The sequence below is a fragment of the Coccinella septempunctata genome, chromosome 5, assembly GCF_907165205.1.
Source record: "Coccinella septempunctata chromosome 5, icCocSept1.1, whole genome shotgun sequence".
Classification (NCBI taxonomy): domain Eukaryota; kingdom Metazoa; phylum Arthropoda; class Insecta; order Coleoptera; family Coccinellidae; genus Coccinella; species Coccinella septempunctata.
The window spans coordinates 2,985,355-3,003,635 of NC_058193.1; the positions used below are offsets into that span (position 1 = coordinate 2,985,355).

General features: G+C 34.3%; 2 protein-coding genes across 2 annotated transcripts in view; both read right to left on the minus strand.

The window, feature by feature from the left end:
- The window catches only part of LOC123313827 (metabotropic glutamate receptor 2-like), a 642,000-nt gene that overhangs the window by 147,787 nt on the left and 475,932 nt on the right, over positions 1-18,281 (minus strand). The window contains exon 5 of the mRNA XM_044898875.1: positions 9,137-9,388. Coding sequence (XP_044754810.1) covers positions 9,137-9,388 — 252 coding nt within the window. The remainder of the gene's footprint in view (positions 1-9,136; positions 9,389-18,281) is intronic.
- LOC123313828 lies at positions 15,320-17,942 on the minus strand. Its single transcript, XM_044898876.1, has 3 exons — positions 17,513-17,942; positions 17,173-17,303; positions 15,320-16,018 (listed from the first exon to the last, which is right to left on the minus strand). Exons 1-3 carry the CDS (start codon positions 17,748-17,750, stop codon positions 15,473-15,475), a joined length of 915 nt encoding a protein of 304 aa, XP_044754811.1. The 5' UTR covers positions 17,751-17,942; the 3' UTR covers positions 15,320-15,472.

The following is an 18,281-nucleotide window of genomic DNA, read 5'->3' on the forward strand; positions in this document are numbered from 1 at the left end:
GAGTTTATAAGAATTTATAGATCCTTCCCATGTTTGTAGGAAACAAAGTCCCAAGAGTATATGAACCGATCGAAGGAAAATCATGGGAATAAAGTCCTGTTTGCTAAATTGAACGAAGTTGGGAAACCGGAAACAAGAGACTCGGTGATATCGAAACGTATAGGTTCCCATGATGGGCGCAAATCAATTATTTCAATTTTTTAATTGATTTTATTTCAGAGACTGGGAGTGAGAACCCCAAAGAGTTTCAGAAGATGCATTACAACCATTTCGAATCATCTTGAAAAGGCTGATGGTGAACTAATTGATCTGTAGTTGGTTAACAATTATGAATTGTCATCCTTGAAAACCGTTTTTATCAAAGAAATTTGGAGCGATTTCCGAAAAATGCCATATTCGAAAGAGTAATTAATTGTACCTAGGGTAAATGCGTACAAAATGACATAGTCGCCTTTATTCAAAATTGGCTTGCGTCTTCCCTACCATGTGAAGGCAGACATATTTACAATACTGTCCCACATAGCATGGTATATTTGTCAAATATTTATGAAATATTTGTACGCAAGGTTTTGAATATTTAATAAATCTTTCGTTGAAATATTCATGAAATAAAGTTATGTCCGACTTTTTCTCACATTGAAATATTTCATGAAATATTTCATATAGATTTTTGAAATATTTTCTACAACATTATGTGAAATCTCTTCTAAAGATCATAGTAATATTACATGGAATATTTACGCAAGATTTCTTCTAATTGAAGAAAATGTTTCCTGAAATCTTCAGAAGAGGTTTTCGAAATCTTCCAACGAGGGGTTCTGAAATGTTACGAAATATATTTCTGCGATGTTTGTATAAAGTTGCTGGAATCTTTCAAGAAATATTTTTGTGAGATTTATATGCAATAATAGGAAATATTTCCATAAAAATTTAGGAAATGTTTTGAATTATATTAAGCGTTATCTGCATTTCTGCAATAATATGCAAAAAAAATATCTTGCAAATTATCTGAACAACATTTCGCCAGGGTAGCTGAGTAACTTTATAAAATACATGTTCCTGAAGAAATGAGCAATACTTTGAACACATATCTTCAAAGTAATACCAAATTTTTGAGGATTTGTATTTTATGAAGTCCCTTGCTAAATATTGTTCAAAGATCTCGCAAGATATTTTTTTGAGGATTATATTTTTATATATAAGGTTTTCCTGAAATAGTATAACAAGGTTATATTTGTATTGAATAGATCAAAATCAGTTAAAAGAATTTATTCATTTTCCATTAACAACATACATTAAAATATGTATCAATGAAACCTTTATCTTCGTCATCAGGATCTGCAGATAATTGAAATTGTCGTTGGCTGCTGGCATTCCTGGAATAAATATATTTTTATGATTTTTCAGAAACAGAAAGTTTCATATTTTGTCAATTTAGGGTCATGAAAGTTCTTCTACGAAGAATTGGGGTAATTATCGCAAAATTGGAGGAAAAATAATTAATATGTACTTTTCAGAAAATTAATTCAGCAGCAGTAAATATGGGGTCTTTATTAAAGATTGTTGCATAGCATTTGGCTTCGAATGATGCTCCTTACTAGAGGGTTTTGAACTGAATAACATCATAGAATTTCGAAATTGACGCCAACTTGTCAAATTCCTGATCGGTGTGATTTTTGCTATTAGAACAAATAGATGGTAACTGAAGATTATATAGTGCAAGTCTCTAACTTTGAACAAATTCAGTATATCGAAGGCAGTTTTTTTTTGTAAATATGACCGGACAGAGCGATCGGAGGTTTAAGTTGCGCACAATCATTTTTTTATGACTACTCAGTTACACATACGCACCCAAATATTAAGTTTTTATTTAATATTCTTTTGTTCGATCTTTCAACAAACGTTCTGACCCACAGAACGACAAACTAATGAATATCCTCGTTAATCTTCGCTGCTACTCTCATGAATCAGTTTGATTCAACTTTTTATTTGACAGAAAATGATTATCAAGAACCTCGTGACATTCAATTTCTGAAATAACCGAGTTATTTCTTCGAGTTGAATCAGATTCCCTCGTTTTCGAATTAGTCGATGTTTGTTGAATATCTTTTCAACGACAAGAAATAAGACTTTGATATTTGGTACATACAAACATTCAGAAATGGATTTAAAAAATCGAGAGGATAACCACTATGTGAAAAATGTACATTGATTTTGGAAATCAAGATGATTTCGACGATGATTTCGGGATTTCGAATGATGATTTCGGGATTTCGAATGATGATTTCGGGATTTCGGATGATGATTTCGGTCTTCAAAAGTACATCGATTTCGGAAGTGGTTACCCCCTCGGAAAAAATCAGAAAAATTTCGATAATGTATCAAATTACAGTATCATATTCCTTTACTTAAGAAAGCGCCATTTAAAAATACTAATTCAACCAGTGCTAGTATATTTACAACAAAAAAACTGCCCTTTTTCACAGAATTTGTTTGAAGTTAGACTCTCACACTCTATAAAGTGAAATCATTATTTACAAAACAATTGAAGCCCCAAAAAAATTCACATCACGAGAACAATTTTAGTGCAGATTCTATTTTGAAAGCAACTCGCACAGCAAGTAGTCGTGAAAAGAAACACAAAATTCATTTTATTCTGAGGGTGAACTGAAGAAAAGCAAATAATCTCAGGATATGAAAAAATTATAAAACTCACTTTTTATTCCGTCCACCATCTGAAGTCATCCAACCATATCCGTATGGGTAACACTGTATTATTTCGGCATCTGTCGCTTCTTCATATTTTGTCCTTACACCAAAAGCTACTGCAAATCATTCAAAGTATGAAGTATGATACCAACTTCAATCAAATGATATAATTTGCATAAATAGGTTAACAAATAACAAAAAATAAAAATACGAGTAGAAATCCGTAAAACATGGAATTCATTAGCTCCCAATCACATGTTAAAATAGATATTATAAAAAGAATAAAGATTAATTCGAAAATTCCATTGACTAGATTCAACCTCTCGTTCAACCTGGTTGTGGTAAGGTAAGACATAGGGTGAAACAGTTGAATTGTGATGAAAAATAATGAAAATGAACATATACAAATATTTTGGTGACATTATGGCACAAATGGATAGATTTAATAACACGTGCAAGTAGATGGAAAACGTTAAAGAGGAAATAAGTTACCTACTTACCAAGAATCAAGTGGTAATCAAACTGGAATTTATTTCGTTCCAAATCAATACACACGTAAGTCTCACACAAACACACAAAACGATCGAGACAACGCGCAAACGACAAAATCAAAATGGCACCAATGAATGCTTCCTTGTTCGGCTTGCGCTTCTTCGAATGAAACCCAAATCTCACGTACTGCCGTTTCTCATTTCTGCACTAAGCAGGTGGCTAGAGAGGCTAGTGATCAGCGTTGCCGGGTCCAGAAATTTTATTCCCCAGTATACGGTATCCAGAGTAGAGTAAATCTTCACTATGTTGAATTACCTAGATTCTTGATTTTCATTTTTATCAAGCCTTGAGAAGAACGGATAGAGATATAGAGAATATCGACTTCTGAAAGTAGTACTTGTTAAGTTCTTTTGTATCCAAGGAATAAAATTATTTATTTTATGTCAGTTCCTAAGACAATATGATTAAAAATAATTCATCTACTTCACAAATTATTTATTAGGTACTTATAATGATTGAATGCCGGTTATACAGTTACAGATAAAAGCTGAATCCAACGTTGAACCCAATTCAACTGACTGCCTGACAATGACAAAATAGAACTGAACTGTCCAAAATTACAATGAATTCAACTTTGAAATCGGTTTGAACCCGAACTGTAGAATGTAAAACCGTGGCTTAGAGTAATTGAAGATTGTGTAATATATGAAATAGAACAGATTTCTGGACATCGGAAAATAAATCTTAGGAAAATTTCTCCAACCTGGCATCGCTGCTGATTCTATCGGGGGGGACTGGGAATGCCGCGTCGACGCACACTCGTCTAGTCGAGAGAAGAGCGCTTTATTCAAAAGTTAATTAGGATACGACGAAAATTTAAAGATGAATTTAATATACATAAAGTGGTAGTAGGTGAATGTAATTGGGTATCTCCGAAGTAAATCAAGGGATAAAATGAAATATAAATTAATGCTACTCTATGCGATATAGTTTCAATAGAAAATCTACAGACGAAATTATAAATTGTTAAAGAAACAAGGTATAGAGTATAACGTCAATTATATTCATACAGATAGATATTTTGTTGTTGTTATTTGCTCTTTCGACGTACTATAATGACTACCCAGTGCGAAAAGAATAATAGCATATTCACACATTAAAAAGACAGTAACTTTAAACAAGAGGGATGCTAACGACAAAACATCAAATAAAAAGTCAGTAGCATATTTCACGGATATAACATATAACCCAAAATATTCCGCACAAAAATCCGGAGATGTGTTGAAATATTCCTGCAATATTTCTTATATATTTATTTAAATATATGAATTCTTATATGAAAACGTTTCAGTGAAATCAAAATATCATTTCCTGAAATATTACATGAAATATTAACAATTTATTTGGGCTTCCACTTCATCTTTCAGAAATATTGCAAAGAAATATTCTGGAGCGATTCTGAAATATTTATTGTAGTATTACTTGAAACATTAATGAAATGTTCAGTTGCATTATAGGTACTTTGGAAGACAAAATATTTCATACATATTAGCGATCTTTATACAAATTTTTGGCCAGCCAATCTTTCAAAGAGCATTCAGTAATATTTCGGGAATGAAAATTGATATAATTTTTACACTTTCAGCTTTTCATCGAAAATCTTCCACTGAAATATTACTTCAAGGTTTTTTTCAATGTACAATGTAGACGAATTAGAAATATTTAGTTTATATTCCTGCAAATATTTTTTGGAAAATTTAAGAAATATTTCTCACAAATATTCTGATTCATATAGATATTTATTTTCCTGAAATAATGCAAAATCTGTCATAAAAATTTCGTCGAATATTTCATGAAATATTAATGAATCTTATGAAGTCATATTTCATGAAACATTTATTACATATCATGGAAATATTCTGCCAATCTTGCGAAAACTTTCTTGCCGTAAATATTCTCGAAACCTTTCATAAATATTTCAATGAAATCTTTCTTGAGAATATTTTGAAATTTTTCACTGCAATATTCCATGCTGTGTGGGGTGAAATGTTAAGCGTCACAGTCGCGCCGCAGTAATCAGTTCGAACGTGTTTCGTGCGTACAAAAATTTTTCTTACAGTGATTTTCTCGTGTTTTCTGTTTTCAGTTATTTGTTCTTTTTTCGGAATTATTGCTATTAAAATCGATAAACTATAAAAGTATCCAGTGATTTCAGTTAATTTAATGATAATAATAATAATAAGGTCTTTATTTCACAAGAAATCTCAAGGGGAAGTTCACCCGAGGGTGCTCTACCACTTAACCCTTGTTATATACAAAATGCACATTTGAACATATCTTAATCTAAAATTAAAAACAAAGAGAAAATTTCAAATACCTAGTCAGCAGAAGCAGAATATATAAATATTAGCATTTCAAGAGACAAAAAATTTACAGAGATGACAGAGAAATTACACTGATGCGGAATAGAGAAGATAAGTTTTGATCTTTTTCTTGAACATATTTTGATTTAATAGTTTCAAATGATCAGGAACACCATTGTAAAGCTTACATATATTATAACTGAAACTTCTTTTAAAAATAGATGTTCTGTGACGGGGGCACGACAAAATATTTCTTCGACGTATGTTGATGTTATGTATGTCTTTTCTGTATACCAATCCATTAAAGAGATATGGTGGGCTTCTCTTTAGAATGATATTGTGAAATGCACATAAAGAAAAAAATTCAAAGGAAGTCCTCATCGGAAGCCAACCCAATTCTCCCAACTTATGAGACACATGATCACATTGCAATGATTTCATTGCAATCATTGGTTGCTTGATAAAATTATGATTTTTTATTGTTTTTTGACATACATATACACTGGATAAAATGACACTCATCATTTTGTTCAGGTGATATGCCGTGAAACTATGAAAGAAAAATTTATCGGCTGTCTTGAAGCCAGGAATCTGGGATAAGGCTATTGAAGCATGGAAGCAGAAAAAGGGGAGCATTTGGTGTTCCTCAGGCGAGGCTTACAGGAAGATTATATGACATGAACAATATAAACAAACATCACATATTCATCACTTACACATTTTTATAATAACATAAATATTCCAATTGAATTAAAAAGTCAAATTCAATTCAATTCCTTTATCATGCTTTCAATATAAACAAAATCTTGGAGTGTGACTCTAGAGATTCAGGAATATACAAAAAAACATTTTCAACTGAAATGAATCAGGACTTAGCGGAACACATAAAGTTTTTAGAGACGCGACGCGACCCATTTACAACTGGAGAACTAGACATATTTGAAATCTGAAAATTGGGATTATGATATTGTTCGAAGTTCTCTACAGAGCTAAAATATTTTCGAAGCCCAAAAACTTCCGGTTATACAGGGAGTGGAAATAAATTCGACGAAAAAATTTTTTTTCAAGTTTTCTATTCCTGGTATGATTGAGTATTCAATAGTGAATACATTTCTGTTAAAACCATTGTATTAAATCGAATAGTTTTCAAAATATCCAAAAAAAAACTGGAAAAAAAGTCAAATATGTTCAGTCAGTAATATGTTCATTATTCTTATTTTAAATATTCTGAGCGTAAACCGTTTTTACAACATCGAAGAGGAAGAATGTGAAAAATTCATGCATCTTTTGGATTTCAAAAATATCATCACAGAGTGTTTCAAATTTTGTGTTGAAAATTGTGATCTTAAATTGGCCATAACTTCTGTTTTTCAAATTAGAACCCTATTTTTTTATGATTGTGTTGGATTCTGCGGTCAAGAATAATGATAGTTTTCTCACATGATTATGCTCAAAAGACATCACCCCCCCCCTCACCGCGTATCCGATACGCGTATCGAATACATTTTTAGCCGTTTCGTTTTGGGTAATGTGCACATTAGCCGGCTAAAGATGGAAATCCCTGACGCAGATAAACATTTCATCGAACTTTAGCCGGTCCTCGATTATAAACCTAAGTTTAGCCGGCTAATCTTTAGTTTATGCTCACACCTATCTTTAGCCGTAACATATCCACTACAATTCATTAAATATATTAATTGATTCTATTGACAATTGGTATTTGTCGGTTTATGGTATCATAAAATTGATAAAATCTGTAGTTAGTTGTTTTGCAGGAAAAATAAAATAGAAAAGGTGGATCCGCAACCTATCTAGCTATGGGAACATGTAAAACTATATTTCAAATCAGCAACTTGCTAATTTTGATGAACCTTTTTATAGAAAAAAGATCAATTCGAAAACAAAAAGGAAAATCAAATTTTTAGTCTCAAAACCCGAACTGAAAGCACATTTTTTATATTATAGGAAATATTTCGAGTATTTTCTTTTCGTTCCCATCCATTATATATATTCATACTATATTACCAGTGGTCGATATTTTTTTCATTCATTGTTTCATAGCAAATCGAAGAGTAACAATTAATTTTTGTTTGCCTATAGTTTCAGATATCAGTCGTGAAAATAATTGTTTTCATTCACTTGAAAATAGCCAAGTTACCGTGAACAAAGGTATTCAATGAAAAAAGTAATAACCCTTATATTATATCATATATATGTATTATATATATATATATATATATATATATATATATATATATATATATATATCATATGTCATGTATAAAAGTTTTTGTAAATCAAAATTAAACAATAAATTCAGATGACAATGATTCAAATTTTTATTGTATTCAGAAAAGGATAGTTTGGCAATTATGAATGGAAAATGATATCTTATAAATGTCTGTAAAACTTTTACAGATCCACCATTTTCATAGTGTATTTTTATTATTTTGAAACGATTTTTGAGTGAAATGGAATTCATTGTAACAATTGCCCAAGTTCATACTATAGATATGTCAAAAACCAAATGTCAAAACTTTCATGTAGTTCCAGTGGGGCCATAAGGAAAAACAAAGTTCTCATTGAAAAACCCAATATATAATGTGAGAAATTAATGTGACATCTGATACTATGAATTTATTACCAAGAAAAAAATACGAAGTGAAGCCTGTTATATTTTCGTTATATTTTTTATCACATACTTTATGTTACATGTTTATCTTAGTATTACGTCTCATTTACATGAAGTTTTTGTTAACCCATTGTTTGTTAACCTCACTTCTTTCTGCTTCCAGTACAAGTTCCCAGTTTTCACCTGATAATTTCTTCATGAATGCTTGTTTTTCAAGCCTTTCATAAAATCTACGAAATCAGACATGATATGTGCAATTCTAGCACATAGTATTCTCATCGTATGATATTCAAAAACATTTTGTCAATAGAGATGAACTCGAGTTACTTGATGCTCTGGTATTCTGATTAATTGTTGGTTAGAGGTTGAATGAGCTCATGAGATTAAGAAACTCAGATCTTCAGGTTAGTTGTACTAACAATTCGATATTAAAATCACCTACTATTCGGCTTATTTTTATGCTGAATTTGGTTAGACTTGGTTCCATTTTCGAAAAAAACTCCTTGAAGTTCTATATATTGATAGAACTGTTGTATTTTTTCTATTTGTAATTCAAGTCAACATTGCACAACAGCGAAGAATTTCTTAGAAAAAATGGCATAAAATGGCAAATGGGCTACGGAGATAAAGAAATATTAAAAAATTACTCCTTTTGCGAATTTGCAAAAACTGAAAGAATATCGGTCATTATTGAGTTAAGAATAAGATTAAACTTCCCAAGAAAGCATCAAGAGAAAAATACCCCAACATTTAATTCACAATTGATTCAGCGTAGCAGATAGTCAACAACTCGCCGTCTGATGTAAACATGTGCAGTCAACTATAACGTCGTATCAATGTAAATAGTAGGTACGACATCCTGAGAAATTTTGTCTTACTTCAGAAAATTTTCATGCGCAAATACGCAACATCTATTCGGAAATCGAAATTCTGGACTTACCTACAAACCAAGGATTTCTTTGGTTATTCTTCACATTAAGTGATAAAAAATATTCTTCAAATCCCTTAACAGGATTCGCCTGAGGTTGAACCGAAAGTGTTCCTTCTACTACATCTTCATTTCCGTCAGAAACAAGGGAACGGGCACTCCACCCGTCAGATCCAATCCATGAAAAACTCTTTGTTGCATTGCATCGTCTTACTGCTCGCATTACCCCTGCTACTTCTTGATCCGATCCAAAGATTATACACCCTGAAAAACAAAAATTCGATGATTGTTCAGTTATTTCTCAGCACGATTATGATGTTTTCTCAAGTTTTTGTAACTACACTGCGCAAAAAAATTAACGCACATTATGGAAATCTCAAATTTATTCTACAACTGAAGGTGTTCTCAATGATAATTATTTTTATCAGAATTATGCATGCATATGTTATCCACTTTCAACGGTTTTCTTCAATACAGATGTTTTTTCCCAGCAAGAATAAAAAAAGATGATATTATCAGATTTTGAATGTATTGGCTCCATTCTAAAATTAGTTGTTCTCGATCAATACTAGTGATCAATAGTTTTTCTTTCGTTTGATTCTCTACACTCGATCGCTATGCAACGCGAAACACGCAATTTGACCCAAGAGGAATGTGCCCAAGCGGTAGTTTTGCGAGAAGAAGGGTGGACATACACAAGAATTGCAGAAAGGTTTGGAGTTTCCCATACAAGTGTGTCCAGAATGTTGTAGCGATTCATGGAGACAGGTATGAATGTCCGAAGACCAGGACAGGGTAGACCACGGGTAACAACTGCCATTCAAGAACGTTACATGAGAGTTTCTTCGTTGAGACAACGGTTTGCAACAACTCGCCTCCTTCAAATTCAGCTCTAGCACTCAGACAATAAGAAATCGCCTCAGAGAATATGATTTAAGGCCTCGTGTCGCGGCAAGAGACCCAGCTCTTACCCCAGCCCATCGAAGAGCGCGTTTGGATTTTGCGAGAGAGCATATCCATTGGGAAGAGGCCGATTGGGAAACAGTTCTCTTCACAGATGAGTCTAGATTCTGCCTCTACCATTGTGATCGACGTTCCCTTGTATACAGACGTCCACATGAAAGATATGCTCAGTGCAATTTCCTGAATACTACTGGTTACGGGGAAGGATCGATTATGGTATGGGGTGGACAATCTTTGACTGCTCGCACAGACCTAGTGGTCGTTGATAATGGAGCTATGAATGCTGATAAGTATATATGGAACATTCTTGAAGAGCATGTAGTGCCATTTGCCCCATACATTGGTGAAAATTTCATTTTTATGGACGATAATGCCAGACCACATCGTGCGCGCATCGTTCAGGAGTACCTTGAAGAGGTTGAAGTGTCTCGAATCGAATGGCCAGCAAGAAGTCCAGATCTCCATCCGATTGAGCAGGTTTGGGACAACCTCAATAGAAGGCTGAGAAGTTCAGAAAAATAATCCAGCTACTCTTAATGACTTAGGAATCCAACTCGGAGAAATCTGGGAAGGATTAGATCAGAACATTTTAAGATCACTCATTTTGAGTATGAACCGTCGTTGCCGAGCTGTAATTAACGCAAGGGGTGGAAATACCAAGTATTAAAGCATTTCAGTATTTCTCTTCTTTCACATAAGATTCGGTGAAATCCTGAATTTTTCTTCCATTCAATGTGTCTTGTTTCGTTCAAAACCTTCCCGAGAGAACATAAAAAATAAGTTATAAAGTCAATGTAGAGTTAACTTTCATTAAAATTAAGATTTTCAGAATGTACGTTAATTTTTTTGCGCAGTGTAGAATGGAGGAAGGTTGGCACTTATTGAATGTCGTTAATGTCATAACGCCGTTGCCACAACTAATGTCAATTTTTATTAAGAAAATGTCAAAAGTGTTTGAAAGAGAGAGAAGACAGGGTTTCAGGAGGTGCAATTTAGAATTCAGGTCCGCTCATTCAAATAGTTATACCCTGATATTCTAAAATCCACAATACGTCAGACGGTAGCGAACATATTCAATGTAAGAGAATTTATATAATGTTTCATCTGAATCGAAACGACTTATATTTTAAGCCCGTTTGCAACAGCCAAAAATTCTCTGGAGAATTCACTCGAAAATTCATGCGCCGGCCGTGAATTATTTACCGTTGCATACGCACTTTCGGTAGAATTCTCTGTTTAGTTGCATATGAAATAATCTCTGCCGTTTTCTTGCGAGAATATTGTAGAGAATTCTCCAGAGAATTCTCGGCTGTCGCAAACGGGCTTTAGCTGAATATTTCCACAATTAGAAAGATTGTGAATGAAGAGGATGAAGAGGAGAATTTTCTTCTATTGGGAGACCCAAGGTGTACGATTTTTCCCCTATTATCAATTTGTTTCCTTTCATGTAAGACCTCTCTGAATATTTTGATGTGGCCTCTCGTAAAAATGTCTTCAACTTTTGTTGACGTTGCCTCAGAATCAGATCATTCGCAATTGAAATTTCTGTATTCTTTAGTTTTTTATATGTTTGAAGACAATTTTCTTACTTTGGTAAAAATTGGACTCCACCTGTTGTTCAATTTGCATATCTAACAAACGATTCATCTCCCCACAAAGGTACTCTATTTAGACCGAATATTATAATGTTATTCGTGTTACAATATTGTTCTGTTCTTTCGAGTCTTTTCTTCAAGATCTCGTTTTTTTTTCTGGTGCTTCATTTTTATTTTTAAGTGCCTGAATTTTTAACAGCAGTCTTACCTCCGTAGCCGAAATACAACTCTTTAGAACTCCTCTTCAGAACGCTTGATTTCTTGTAATAGGTTTACCAATGTAACATTATCCTCGGTCTCGTTCTGTGGCATCATATAAGTAAAGTTTGCAAGTGTATGGTACTCTTTATTCACTCTCGATTCAGCTTCCTCACTTATCTCCTGAATGGATATGGGTGATCACATGTATATACAAGATATAAGTACTTGTCTTAATTTTTCGACCAATTTTCACTTTTTCAGGTAAAATTTATGAATTATCTATGAATCGAATTTTATTATATGATGAAGAATTTTCTTGTCTACGTTTCTATATAATTTTTGTAATTTTCACTTTACTTGAAACGTTAAAAAACGATCAATAATATCGCTTATTTATTCTTCTGCCGCTCGTATACTGAATAAACATAACCCAAGCCTCTGAAAAATATAAACTTGATATCTGGACACACTGCATAGTTGTCAATATCTGTTACGTTAAGTATTTATAAATTTATATTGAACAAACAGATTTTTCCGAAAAGAAAAAAAGAAATATGAAATAAAAAAAAATTTGAAAGAACTCAAGTCTACCTCGGTGGCTGAATGGCCAGAACGATGGCTTGAGATTCCAAGCAGAAAGTCACATATATTTTGTCACAAATAAACTTTTTCACTTTTTGTGCCCAATTCAGATTGATAAACTATCAATCTAGGATAATTAAGAAACAAATAAGAGCCAATGAGACCTGCAGTAACAATATTCAATCAACAAACTCAACTGGGTAACTCTGAAAAATAGGTACACCGCCTACTAGAAATAACTGAAAATTTAAAATACAAAAAGGAAAATATCATGATACCTAAGGAAAAAAAAACTAATTCGAGTGTTTCATGGTCGTTTACACCTATTGAATCAAGGCGGGCTTATAACGTTAAGTCATACTTATTTGAGTGATTGTTATGGTTACTGCTACATAAATGAGTAATGGACAGTTTCATAATCCAACTGAGAGTTCTTTTAATTTTAAAGCTTTCTTCAACTTTCTCCAAATTACACTAACGAAAATTTTAAGCTTGAAGAGAAAATTTGATTATGGAACTGGACGTAACGTAAGCCTTAACGTCAAGCCTGCCTTAAATCAGTCGGTGCAAACGGGCATAAATAAATATCTGAGCACTTATATAAGCTGAAATTTTCACGGCAAACCAATCCATCCTCCATATTTTAGAATTCTGTCCGTGAAAGCATGTTTATCATAATTCGTTCGGTGAAAAATATTGGAAAATAACTCATTAGGTGGCAGTGTTCTTTATCGAACTGCACAATATATTTAAGGAAGCAAGCACTATGAAACATGAGTAATTTATGAATGAGACAAATGTCATACATAATCCTCTTTTTATCCAGAGGAAGAAGTGTATATATAAAATAAGAGGAAGATCATGGTATCTCAAGAATTTAATTTGTGTTCTCTCGAGTGAGTATTGGTAGTAACAAGGCAGTCGTCTTGAACGTACTTACCTATTAATGTTCAATAGAATTATTGGGAGGCAATACCGTTAACATCAATTCCGAAAAAGATGGTGGAGAAACGCAGGGCCTCCAATTAAGGATTCAATTCTTACGGGGGATAATTAAAGGAGAGGCTAAATAATAGGGAAGTTTTTCTAATCAAAATTCTGGTTGTTCGTGCCTCAAACAAGTCTGTTGAAGAAGTATTTTCCAACCGATCTGTAAATTTGCAGTTGAAGGAGAGATTCTAACTTTACACTACCCGAATTATGTAGGAGGATAGGACTAATGAAGATAACCTTAATTAATATTCGCTTGAAATTGGCATCTGCAGATGAATACTTTGGAAATCCCCAATTTCAATCATTTGAAGATGCATGTCAATATGGTCAAATGAATTCTTGAATGGTGGAATTTTCAGTTTGCTTGGACGGTTTTGCGGAAAAAATTATCTTGTTTTCCTTCTAACATGGAAAACCATGTATAGTTTCCTTCAAATATGGAAATGTTTTAGGGCTATTAGCGAGCATTGCATGGGAAAATGCAAATATACTAAATCTTTAAGAATTTTCTAATTACGACCAATAGTCATTCAATCGGAAATGTTAACCCATATGGTCCCACTGTACTCATTTGGGTACAGTTGATCACCTACAGGTAAAATGTCCCTGTGATGGCATCTACCAGTTTGCATCAAAACTGCATCGATACTGTAGTGTTCTATGATATATAATGAGCGAGTCTATAAGGTTTTCAAACAGGGGTTGCTGAATCTCGAACTCATGAAACATATTTTGTACAGCCGACATTTTTTTCAATTGTCAGTGATAGTTCGTGCCCACTTTTTTGTATTATTATATCACATTCAAGTTCAGTGAAACTTCTCTTGTTATCAGTAAAAAACAAAAAACAATTACGATGTCGGCAATGCCATCTTCGATCAATGCAATGTTGTCCTTTGTATTGAGCGCGACTATTTCATAAAGTATCACAATGTTTAAGTAATAAACCATATTATATAATAAACCATATATGCATGGGCGCCCACAGGCGGGGACAGGGGGGGCCATGGCCCTCTCGAAGATTTTGATCGCCTTATTTTTTTTCAGGACAACAACTTCAATATTATCCTTTGTTTTGTGGAACTCATAGGTCAGCTAGATATAAATCTTTGCGTGTTTTCGCTGAAAACTTTAAAACTATATTCAAAAAGAAATTTCAATGAATTCTTCAACAACAAAAAGAGCTGCTCAGTTATGGTCTGCAATAAACTGTTTCACTTTTGTGGTTTGTTTAAAGGTGCATTTACACCAAACGAGCATTGTTTTCGAACGTTTCAAAACGTTTTGAAACGTTTTGAAATGTTTTCAAACGTTCGAAAACTCAGAATGGGAGGTGTTCACACAGACCGCGCGTGTCCGAGCGAGCAGTTGTTCTTGATAATTCAACGAAGTCTCTCTAAAGTGCACAGACATGGCGCCCGCATTGTCCAAAATTGCAATTTCTACTGCTTCTATAGTGATACTCTCTCAAATGAAAAAACTACGCAAAAGGAGGAGACGAAAAACTTGGGTGAATTCTTTCCTGAAAGGAAGAAATTATACCCAGCTGCTAAATGACTTGAGATCGGACGAAACGGAACTTTTCAGAAATTTCTGCCGCATGTCATTATCGGACTTCAATTTATTACTCGCCAAAATTGAGGAAAAAGTGTCAAGAAAGGACACCAATTATCGAGAGAGTATTCCAGCGTCGGTTAGACTGGCACTAACACTTCGATTTTTGGCTACAGGAGATTCATATGGAAGTCTCATGTACCTTTTTCGACTTTCCAAACCATCTATATCGAAAATTATTCCCGAAGTGTGTGAAGCCATCGTAAATGCACTGAAGGAATATGTGAAGGTAAGAATAAACTTTTTATTTCATTTTTGTATACATGTATTTAATAATTTTCTTGGAACAAACAACATATATTTGTAAATTGGACTAAAACAACACTGAAAATTTAAATAATTAAATATGCGAAACTGAAAAAAGTTTAGAACAAAGAATTTAAACTGATAATCTTAATAATTAATCGGGGATTTGGGAGTATGAGCTCCCTGCAGCCGAGGAAATTATGTTGCCACCCGTGGCTGATAGTGTGTCTGAACGATCACATATTTCGGTATTGAAGGGAAACCGTCCTGAAGCTGAAGGATTGCTTGTTGTGAAGGGTGAAGGAGGGTCAGAAAACCTTAATGTTGGTGGCTGATACCGAGTAGGCACTTGAAGATAGCCCATGTCAGCGTCAAACAGAATATTGTTGACGTAGTACTCAACTGTAGCTCTTGTTTTCTCGTCATATTTCTTTAATTTCATAGCTACATGCTCACCAAACACGTCACAATCATTGCGATCCAGAGATCGTTCCAACATATCCACAACTCGGTCCACCTGAGTACCACCAGTAGGTGGTGTTTTTCTTTTGCGCTTGGGTGCAGAAGGTTGTACAAATTGCTCCCTTGATGAAGTTGATGCAGACTGAGACTGTTCGATATCATCTGCTTCCATGACATTATCCTCGTCCTCTACATCAACAGTTGCGGTGCACTCCAGATCCTCAACCTCCTCAACCTGCTATAACAAAAACGAAAAAGATATCAAATCACTGGAAAGTGATACGTCTTAGTGAGGTAAACCATTGTCACAACAAAAACGCCCAATTCGAGTACATTTTAACGATATAAAATCGACCTGACTCGGCGTTTTCAACAAATGTGGCCAATTCGCCAGTAAATGGCTATGTTTCGTTTTCCAACGGCCACCATGTACTATTTAAATGAAAAGTGTTTAACATTCGTCCTTTATTTCGTTGTCATTGTATGTTAGGTATTAATTCACAAGGTGCAAAAATGTACTTTTCTCATTATTTTACAGATGCCAGAAAATGAAGAAGAGTGGCAGCGCGTCTCCCAGGTGTTTGAACAAAAGTGGAACTTTCCCCATGCTGTTGGAGCTATCGACGGAAAACATGTCATCATACAATGTCCACCTAAAAGTGGCAGTGAATACTTCAATTATAAGTCCTTTTTTAGTGTAGTCCTATTTGGTTTAGTTGACGCTGACTATAACTTTATTTTTGTGGATGTTGGATGCCAAGGCAGAATTTCCGATGGAGGGGTTTTCAAAAACTCTCAGTTGTACAAGGATATAAAAAATGAACGCTTGAATCTACCACAACCGTCTAAATTGCCAAATGGAGAAATTCCAGTACCTTACGTGATTTTAGGAGATGATGCTTTTGTATTGAGCGACAGTTTGATGAAACCCTATTCAGTATTCTACCCCAAAGGTTCTCCGGAGAGAATTTTTAATTACAGGCTGAGTCGAGCCAGAAGGGTTGTCGAAAATGCTTTTGGCATTTTATGTTCGGTTTTTCGTGTACTACGAAAACCTCTCCTGTTAGAACCAGGGAAAGCCAAGTGGGTTGTAATGGCGTGTGTGTACCTCCACAATTTTTTACGCCGAAGTTCCACTTCGCATAATTTATATTGTCCTTCAGGTGCTATGGATACAGAAGAAAATGGGGAGGTTATACCTGGTTCCTGGAGAAATGATCCGGAAATGACATCTCTACTTAATTTGAAAAAGGTCGCAAGGAAACCAGCAAAAAATGGTAAAGAAATCAGGAAAGTTTTTTCTGAATACTTCGTGACAACAGGGGCAGTATCATGGCAAAATGATTATACATGATTTTATTATTCATATGCTGAAATTGGATTCAGGTTTACCTGTGAAATTGTCTCCTGATTAACCTTTGGCGGAAGGGATGAGCTCAGAGTTGGTTTACATTGGTTTTTATCCTTAATGAACCTCAAAGCTTCATATGCAAACCATTTACTTGAGTATACTTCGTCCTGCCCTGGAAATAAATACCAATTTATCAAGTTTTACATTTGATTTACACTGTCAATTCATGTTTCTGTAGTTTTGAATTATTTTTATTATATTTTGGTTGCAATAAAATATCTTCTCATAATTTTTCACTTTTTTTGGACTTTTTATGTAATGCAATATATCTATACTTTTACAGTACCTATAGTACAGTTACTAAAGTTATTTGCTACTTACCTTTTCCAGTTTCCCTTGTTGATCTTTCCTTGTTAATTTCCCTCCTGTGGGAGGCAAGCAAAGACAGCATTTTTCCTTTTGCTGCATCAGGAGACACTCCCAACTTGCTGGCAATTTCTTCCCAAGCATCATTTTTTTTAAATTTGTTATGATGGTATTTATGATTGGGAAGCCACAGTTCTGCCTTCTCCTCGTAGAGCCCAATCAAGGCAAGGCATTTTTCGTGGTCCCACTCCATTCCAAATGGATTAATTAATAACCAAATTGAGATTCAAGAGACCGCACCAAACTTCAATAACAAATGAAATACCCAATAACTTATCACATTCCTCAGGTGTTTTCGATGACATGACGCCAGATGTGCAAGGAAATCCGAATCCCTTTGATGATTCGTCGGTTTACCGACATGAGCCGGAACGGGATCGAGCATTTTGAAACGTTTTGAAACAGGCTTCGTAAACATTCTTCGGCGTCGATGAGTGTTTACACCGCCTGTGCATATTGCGTGCATTGTTCGCAAACAATGCCTTATAACGAAACGTTACTTTACCGGCATGTGGCGAAATGAACTCGAGCTCTCTGAAACGTTCGAAAACAGGGTTTGCGAACTCTGTTCGGCGCCGATGACTGTTTACACCGCCCGTACTACTGTTTGCAAACAGTGTTCGCGAATAATGCTCGTTTGGTATAAATGCGCCTTAACGGTAGCAAGTAAATATTCAAATATCGTCGCTTTGGACGTGAATGGGTCTAATCCACTCAATTTAAA